Source organism: Lolium rigidum, chromosome 2, assembly GCF_022539505.1.
Source record: "Lolium rigidum isolate FL_2022 chromosome 2, APGP_CSIRO_Lrig_0.1, whole genome shotgun sequence".
NCBI lineage: Eukaryota > Viridiplantae > Streptophyta > Magnoliopsida > Poales > Poaceae > Lolium > Lolium rigidum.
In genome coordinates, this window is record NC_061509.1 from 51735630 (window position 1) to 51745501 (window position 9872).

A 9872-nucleotide genomic window follows, 5' to 3' on the forward strand; every position below is an offset into this window, starting at 1 on the left:
TTAAATATTACTCTATTGTAGTTGCCAAGAAAAAAATCTCTTGGATCAAATTAATTGATGATGCCATACACTTGTCCAATGTAAATATACTCCTAAATTGCACCAATTAATTTAAACCGATAGTTTCTTTACCTATAGTCCCATAAGTCCAAATGAAACCATGAAACCAATTGGCCGTATGGCAACTCAAAAAGCTGCCCGTGGAATATTAGGATATAGAAATTCACCAACTTGAAGTTTCCATGTGGTACAATGGACTACTCTACATACCTAATTTGTCCTAATCGCACGCCCACACCTAAAGTTTTTGATGATCAAGATAAATACCATTATTGCTCTAGGGTCTATCTAAATATTGTATCTTCCTCTTTACTTACAAAATGTTCTAGTCTCTTCTCACTTGGTTAAAAATTTAATCTCGGTTTGTCAATTTTCTCGTGATAACTTTGTCTCAATTGAATTTAATCCTTTTAGTTTTTCAGAGAAGAACCTAGCTACGAAGACCCTTCTTCTTCTTTCCAATAGTGACGGCGATCTATACCCCTTATTCGGCTCCAAGACACCTTCATGTGCGACATTCTTCGTTACTATCAACAACTTCAGGCATAAATAACTTGGGAATGCTAGCAAATCTTAAATTTCTCATTTACAATTAAATTTTCTTGAAACATTTAATAATGATACCACTAGTCGCTCACCACTTTGTGAGGAATGTCAACTTGATCTCCAAGACTCCAACCTTGCACTCCCTTTCCCACATGCACATCCCATAGCTCCGTTGCATTCCAACTCATACATTGAGACTTGTGGACATCTCCTATTGTTAGTTTTGATCACTCAATTTCATGTCACTATCCAATGCTTGCAATGTGACAACGATGGAGAATTTCTTACTAGTAATTTGCATGATTTATTTCCCTCTCACGGTGTGTTTCCTTCCGTCTCTCCTGCCCTCACACCTCCCCTCAAAATGGCAAAATTGGATGTAGTTTGGGCACCACAAATTACATAATTCACACCCTCCTAATCCAAAGCGAATTTTACCCTCCACTTTTTGGGTAGAAGCCCTCCAAACCTCAACAAACCTCCTTAACCTTCGACCATCCTGCACCATCTCTCACCACACGCCCATTACCGTCTCTACGGTGTACACCCCTCTTATGATCATTTGCGTGTTTTTTGGGTGCTTATGCTACCATAATCTATATGCCACAACCGATCAAAAAATAGCTTCGTCCTCTACAAGTGTGTTTTCTTAGGCTATTCCGGTGAGCACACTTCAAATCGTGTGAAACAGGACCAAAGTGTTCACGAACTAGAGCTTTCGCTACTTTTGTACAAGTATTGAATCAAATATAATTAGAGTTTAACTGAATGTAAGTTGTCCGAAAAAATTCTACGTTTGTCCAGACTTCCATAAGTTTGCAGATCCACCACTATATGCTGTGTAGCGGTGTTGTAGCGCGCAATTGACACCACTATGCTGTGTAGCGGTGCTCGGCCAGGCATGGCCCTAGTTGTATCCATTTCTGTCTTGTTTCTGCTAATTAACTAGAAACATTTCTCATCTTCCTATCTTATTCCCGACGTCAGTAGGGATCTTGAAAGATTACATCTCTAGGTATGATCCTTTAGAGTTTGCTTCGCCAGATCAAGTTTGGATCTTTTCTTGTAGTTGTCGGGAGACGGATTATCCTCACAATATTAGTCCCGGCTGTTAGGTTCTTTACAATGATGATTCGTCCTCTTGGCTCTTCAGCGACGCTAATCAGGTTATTCGGTTATTTTTCTCTATCATATAGTGTTGGTACTCTTGCCAATATTAATTGACTAGTCCAATGATTGCGAGCACGATGTAGTCTTATCATTGTGGTTCAAATTAAAATTAAGAAAAAACCTTGCTTGGTATCTATCTTTGGCTACATTCAGAAAAAAACAAGATTATGTTATGAAAGAAAAAAAAAGAGTTTGAAGACCTGAAATATTTGTTCCTTTCGTTTTGACTTAAATATTTTGTAATTCTTAAAAATAGCTTGTGTATCTCTACCATATACTATTTGTTACTATAAATATAGGGAGTATTGATTGTTAACAGAATTGGAAACATTTCTCTTCTTGATTAATGAAAAAAAACTTTTTTTTGCCTTGTTATCGGTTTAAGAACAAGATCAAAGGAGAAAGCCCAAAATTCAAAAAAAAAAAAAGGAGAAAGCCCGAAGGGTCCACCATATGCAATGAGGACACTTGACCTGACTAGTGAACTTCGTCTCCGACTATGCTGTACATACGTGGCGCGTATCTGTGACTCCGTGCCCGACGCTGTACGCACGTCTAACTTGATTTTTCCGAGTCCGAACGAGACCGCGACTCCGTTTACGACTTGTTTTCCTGGCGTTTGAGCTTCACGTTGCTGTTCCATAAATACTAGAAGAGAGGAGCGCATCGCAGCAGACAAGCTTAGCTCGTGTTCCTGATTTCGACCTTTTCGGTTGCCGACCAGCAAATTCGAGGATCCTCGCGTCTCGCCAGGGCGCGGCTACTTCCAAGTACAAGCACCGGAGGCATGAAGCTACTTCCGGCCGTGCTCGGTCTCGTCCTCCTCCTCGTCCTTGTTCTAAGCCCCAATGGCGCGGAGGCCCGGCCTGCCCCTGCCGGCGGCTATCCTCAGAAGAAGTTGTCGAGCTACAGCTTCTTCATCTTCGGGGATGACTTCGCCGACAACGGGAACCACCCGCTAACCGACCCCGTCACCCAAATGTCGCGGCAATGGACCTACCCGTACGGCTCCTCCTACGTTGACGCCGATGGAAACCCGCGACCAAATACTCCATCCGGCCGCTTCTCCAACTACCAAATCCAATCAGATTTCATTGGTAAGCATTATAATTTCATACTCAGATACTCACTCATGTAATACCTGGTACATGTGTCATAACTTGTTGCTTTAATTCAACGTACTTGCAGCAACGATCTTGGGGCTCGAGGAAGCACCTCCGGCGCATGCTCTGACGGCGGAGAAAACCTGCGACCCTTCTGGCATGACCTTCGCTTATGCTGGCGCTGGCGTGTTGGATGGCTCGTCGACGCACAAAGTCCCCACCCTTGCCAAGCAGGTCGACATTTTCAGGAAGATGGTCAAGGACGGGATCATCTCAGAGCAGCAGCTGAGTCGCTCAGTGGCCCTCGTGGCCGTCTCCGGCAACGACTACTACGGAAGCTCCAGCACCATTGGCCTAAGTAACCCTAACGATGTGAGTATCTAGCAACAGATCAAAGCATGCATACATAAATTTTTAACAATTTTTTCTTTTGAAAGGAATAATTATCTTGCCTGTGCATCTTAATTTCTAACTTTTCATGTATATATGCAGATCAATGCTTATATTGGGAGGGTGACAAAGGAGATTGCAGCCAACGTCGAGCAGTTGCAGAAGCTAGGGGTGACAAAGGTTGTCGTCAACAACCTGCACCCCGTCGGATGCACGCCGTTGCAAACACGGACCAACAACTACACCGCGTGTGATGTCTTCGGAAATTTGGGTGCATCTGTCCATAACAGCAACCTCAAACAAACGATGCAGGGCAAGAAAAATATCCACGTTGCCGACCTCTACACCGCCTTCAGTAATATTGTGGATACCGCCCCGGGTATGTACATACATGCATCCATCCACAAGTGCCCAAAGTATTATTTACAAGATTTCGGATATGTAGATGGATTTGACTGTGTGCTTGAGCTTCGTTTGAATTTCTTTTATTTATGTGCATGCAGGTAAAGGTCAGGAGCTATCTAAACAATTCAAGCGCAAGCTTTCACCATGCTGCGAAAGTTTTGATTCAAATGGTTACTGCGGGCAACAAGGTGATTCCTCGGAGCCTTTGTACAGTGTGTGCGACAAGTCCAATAAATTTTTCTACTGGGATGACATGCACCCGACGCATGCAGGGTGGGAGGCAGTGATGAAGCAATTGGAAAAGCCCATAAGAGAGTTTGTAGATCAAGACTAGATAGATTCCATGATATTCATAGAGCTACCGATGCAAGCTCAACATCTCTAATTGTTTTTTCTAGGATTGCAGCTTACTTAGTTTGGAGTATATATTTCAAGCTAGCCTATGGGTTTTCTTGTATCTAAAGTCAATATGTTTATTATTTACGTGACTTCGTCTTCTTCCTTTTGTGATTTTTTTTGGGTTCATGGTCACGTGTACAAAAAAATATATGTTCGAGGCCCGCTTCCGTACACCTCCCCCTCCCCCCTTCAAACTCAAACATTCCAATGGTTCAGATTGCTCTATACCCCTTCGTAAGCTTAATTACAAAGTGGTACGGAACATTCCTGATATGTTTTGGGAGGGTGGTATACCCAAAACCTATATGTTTTACCTTTTTATTTAAAAAAATTAACCATAAAGAAAATTGTTCACATAAAGAGGAAGCCATATACTTGTCCAATATAAGTACCTACTATTTCTCAGTCGACTGAGAACTAACTTCATTCTCAGTAAGATGATGTCATCAAACCTCTGTTGCAAGTCATGTTGCACCTCATGACTAAACCGAATCACGATGCAAATCAAATGACATAAGACTTGACTGAGCTAGTTCTCAGTTGAGAACTAGCAAATCCCATATAAGTATACTCCTAAGTAGTGTGAATTAATTTGGTGGGTCCAACCGGGACTAAAGGTGGATTTTTAGTGTCATCTAACAAAACTGTTGTAACATCCCAAGTTTCAACAATAATAAATCAAGAGGGAGATTTCAATTACCCAAAATTTGCAACAAACAAAAACTTTTTCTCATGCATATAGTGTCACATATAGTTTTATGCATAGTGTGCTTTTCTATTGTGCAATTGCCATGATGAGTGTTTATTGTTGATCAAGTGTGCTTAAACCCTAACACAAGATCACTAAACCCTAAAGTGAGAAGAAGAAAAGAATTAGAAAAGAATCCAATTCTCCCTCACATACAACTTAGGCCAATTATTCAAATCTTCACCAAAGGCCACCATTGCTTGATCTTTTGGTTGTAAAACCTTTTGATAGCAAAAACAAACACAAATGAAGCAAAGAAACCAGAATCAAATCAAAGAAAATCTCAAAACCCACATACATATGATAATGGTCATATGTCCCCTTTTTAATATCTTCCCCTCTTTGCACCCCTGGTTTTATCTTTTCTTCAACCAAACTTTGTCAACCCTTGCCACCTCATCCAAGAGCAAGTCAAAGTGAACAACTTTGCTGTTGACCACCCATGCTAACTTTGACCAGGTTGACCAGAAAGGATTTGACAAGAGAGGACTTTGAAACAAAGTGAAGATGACCACATTTTTTAAATTTTGCAAAACAACTCCAAAATGAATACCACCACCACCATTCTCTCACATTAATTATATGTTTGAGATTCACCAAAAAGATTTCCAAAATTCGAAGAAAAAGTTCTTGCGGCCATTTCTCCGAACACCTTGCAGGCAGCTTTTGGCATTTGCAATACATGCTATTACACACTGGTTTTTCGACTAAACCATGCATGATCAGTGGTGATCATCACTCCCCTACCTCTCCTGCATCTCTACATGTACCTCCTTGGCTGATTTAAAGTGAGGAGAGACCTCCTTTCTCCCCATGTCGTGCACACCCGGCCACCTTTGGCCACCCTTTCTCTGGCCTCTCTCTCTCAGCACAACCTTGTCCCAGAGCATCTACTCATCACCAGGAACGTGCCAGTACACGGGCCGAGCTTGCCAAGGCACGGCATTGGCCAGACGAGGCGTGCCCAAAATTGTGCCAGTGCACGCCAGTACGCGCGCTCACCGCGTACTGGACGTGCCAGAGCGCCGCGCGATCGAGCGCCCTAGTCCTCCCCTGCAAAGACTACCCCTGCGTCGAGCATCTCCTCTACACCCTCTACCGCATAGACACACTCGAACGACTGCGGCCGCCTTGTCACCGTCGTCCTCGCCGGAAAAGTACCGCGGGTACTGCCGCACTCATCACACGCGCCCGAGCCATCCTCTCATCATTTCTCTGCGCTAGCTAGTCCTGGAGCACCGCTAGAACGCCTCCTACAAGATTCCGTACTCGCCTTGCCCCTTCGAGCGCCGGAGAAGCCACGCCGTCGACGCTCCCTTGCAGCACCCACGGCACCACCGTGGCCCTATAAATAGAGGAGCCCCGAGCACATCTCCTTCACACCAACTCGTTCTCCTCCCATCCTTGCTTCCTCTCGCCCAGTTAATTTGACAGCACCTCCCCGGAGTAGCTCCAATTCAAAGACGAAGGCTGCCGGAGTCCTGAGATCCTCGCCGCCGATTGACGCCTCCCCAAGCCTCTCCACTGCTACCAGACGCTTCCTCATCTACGTCAACGTCGCCGCGCACCTCGCCCTCGCCCGCGGGAACGCCGGTAGGCCCTCCGACCCCCTAGGCTCGCCACCAGACACTCGGCCTCTCGCCGGAGAAGATGACGGCTCTGAGCCGTTGATCTGCGTTTTAATCCGACGCTCCACGCTAGCTCATACCGATTCGGCTGCTAAGAGCCACTGACGGGTGGCCCCCACCTCGTCAGGCGGCCCACTCGCACCAGATGCTTGTTGGGCTGCGCTGTGCTGTTATTTTCCGTTTCGGCCCAGTTCCTTTTCCCGCGCAGCCCAATAATTCAAAAGTCGTTTAAATCGTTTCAGCTCAAATTCAAATCTGGTGTCCACTTCCAATTTGAATAACTTTCGAACCACTGCACCAAATTTAGCAAACTTAATATCTTTGGAAAGACCATGAAATTATCTACACTTTGCCACTGGTCCCACCTCCAAATTCATAGTAGAATTAATCTGCTAAAAATGACAAGGCAGGGACTTTTGCAAATTGAAACTTTATTTAAAATTCAACCATAATTGATTTTGAGTTGATTCCAACTCTCATAAATCACAAATGTTTTCCTCTAATTGATTATGCAATAATATAGCCAGGTTGTTTGTATGATCATGGACTAGATCAAAATAGTGGTTATGGAGCCATTTCTAGTGCATTTAAATCTTGAATTTCAAATTCTCTAATTAGTATGAGAGCTACTCTCTCATTTAAATCTTGATCCTAAGTAATTCCATAAGAGGTAATGACCTTAAGTTAATGAACCTCTTATTCCATTAATTAGTGATTTTAAATCATTTATGTTAGTCTTAAATGGCATGAGGTGTAGCACCTCATTTAAATTATACTCCCTCATAATAGATATGAAATGTTGACATTGGTCAACCTATATTTCATACCTTATTATTATTTGTGGAGATTAAATCTTAATAAGTTTAATGAGAGGAAATTATTTTTCTCTTAAATAAGAACAAACCAAGTAATTCACCATGCCATGAATGATGTGATGTTAGGATTAGTTGTGTGAACCTTTTTGTGTGTTTTAGTCTAGCATGTAAGTATTGTTTGGTGATTGTGTACCTCGTATTCATATATAGACGCTAGTAACGAGGAATACCTGGAGGAGGAAGGCTACTCTCAAGAGGAGGAGGAAAACTTTGACTCCTATCCCCACCAAGGCAAGCTAATATTCTTGCTAACCACCATGATGCAAAGCTCTACAAGAGCAAGGCACCATCACCCTTTATTTTTATGTATTACCTATCCCATGTTTTTACCTTGCAATTATTTTGCTTATTGTATTTCAAAGTTTACTTTTGATTCATGATTCACTTGGTCTAGTTTAGCACAAGAGTATCAAATTTAGCCTAGAGCAAAGAAAGCTAGATAGCACCCCCTCATGACTAGTTGCTATTGCTAAATAACTAAAAGTGACTACTCTAGATGGGAACATGTGAATTTGCCTTTGAAGGATTTTGAAGGTGAATATGACATGAATGACTTGGTGAATTTTGGTGAAAACTGATGATTGGGTTTGAATGCGATACCTTTCCAATTATACAAGTACCCCCACAATACCTGATTATGGGTAGGGCTTAGCTGGAAATTTATGTGTCTTAGTATGGGTTCCCTCTAAACAAGCATCATAGGGGTTATGCCGAGGCTGCCTCCGATAAGAGTGAAATGATGTGAATATGAGGTGAATGTACGACCCAAGCCCTGTGCAGTTCCCGGGTTGACAGTTGATTTTCACCGGGAGGCCAAGCTCATGGGGAGAGGTGCCTATACTAGGGTATATAAGTGAAAGGTTAAGGTTGATGATCCGCGTACTGAGTTACGATGATTCGGAATTATCCTCGACGGATGTAATCAAAAGTTGTGGCACAAGAGTACAACCTCTGCAGAGTGTTAAACCAATTCGAATAGCCGTGTCCACGGTTACGGACGATTGGAAAGGCCATACTGTTCCGTTGTCAGAACTTTTGTCTTAAAAAGGAATGGTGAATTGAAAGGTGATTTGACTTGAATCACATGTGAATGGTAGGAATGACACTAATGTTCCCACTTGAGTTAGTTAGTTGAAAAATGAGGAGTCTTTATTAAATGTTTATGAACTAAACATGGCTTTACGCAAATAAACCTAGAGCTTAGCACCCTTTACTTAAGTTGTTAAGCATTTACATTAGTATTAGTTTACGAGTACTTTAAAGTACTCATGGCTGTGTACCTGGCTATTCAAATGCCAGACTATGAAGAGGAGCCACAGTATCAGGATGACGGACAGCAGGACGTCTACGATAACTAGGATCATCTTCTAACGTCAAGCGTGCCTGTGGAATAGATAGTCCACTACTACTACGCTTCCGCTACTTATTTGTGATGTTGAACAATCTATTTGTGTAATATTGGATCATGTGATCCATGGTTGTAAGACAAATATGTGTTGTAATAAATGATGACTCTGTACTACTTACTATTATGTCTCGCAAAAACAATCTTCCTGGGATTGCGATGTATGATATAATAGGCATCTGGACTTTAAAAATACGGGTGTTTACAACTGTCGATGGGATAAGGACGCGTGGGTGGACGCACTGCTCGGCGAGATAAGGCATGTAGTGCACGACATCATGTCAGAGGAACAAGACGAAGCAAGAAGCAGCGCCGGTCCTATAAAAGGAGCGTCGCTAATTGCAAGCAGCTCAACAAGCCAACCAAAAGGTAGGGAGAGCTTTGTCCCCATAGCCGGAGGAAAGGGTTGGGACATCTCCCGTGGTGGAGCTTCTCAGAGATGTCGTTGGTGCACACACCCTAGAACATCTTCGGAAGTTCTGCCTCGGGAAAATTTCCTCGCAAGCCCGTGAAAGCCTCCATCTCCGCTAACAGTGTGGGGGAATCTCCCTATGGTACGTCACAACCTCTATATAACTAGCAAAAAACGCAACCATCTCCAGTGTTAATATCTTACATCTTCGAGGAAAGGGTTGGGAAATCTCCCGTGGCTTAACTTCTCGAAGATGTCGTTGGTGCACACACCCTAGGATATGTTCGGAAGTTCCGCCTCGGGAAAAATTTCCCGCAAGCCCGTGAAAGCCTAACCAAGAAGGTAGGAAGCTTCATCCCCATGGCCGGAGGAAAGAGGTTGGAAAATCACTCGTGGAGAATCCATCTCCATTATTGGTCTATTCCTCACACTAGAGGTGTTGTCATGTCAGTCAAGTCTTCAACTGGAAACCGGAGCGTGTGCTTCGTTAATGGTTTGAATAGTTATACTAATTATTTTACAAATTAGAAAATGGTTTTGGATTGCTTCTCCAACCGGGACTAAAGGTGCTCACGGCCTAACGCACCCATCGCAACTCCTTTAGTCCCGGTTGGTTGTTGCACACACCGACCGGGACTAAAGGTTACACACACGTCCTTATCCTTTCCGCCCTTTTGAAAGCTTCCCACCTACATCTTCCGCCATTTCCACCGCTTCCCGCCATTGTCACC

At 43.2% G+C, this 9872-nt stretch overlaps 1 protein-coding gene across 1 annotated transcript; it reads left to right on the forward strand.

Moving 5' to 3' along the window:
• Positions 1–2563: 2563 nt before the first annotated feature.
• LOC124686442 (GDSL esterase/lipase At3g09930-like) lies at positions 2564–4008 on the forward strand. Its single transcript, XM_047220388.1, has 4 exons — positions 2564–2873; positions 2965–3251; positions 3372–3648; positions 3773–4008. The coding sequence occupies exons 1-4, from the start codon at positions 2564–2566 to the stop codon at positions 4006–4008; spliced, it is 1110 nt and encodes a 369-aa protein (XP_047076344.1).
• Positions 4009–9872: the final 5864 nt, after the last annotated feature.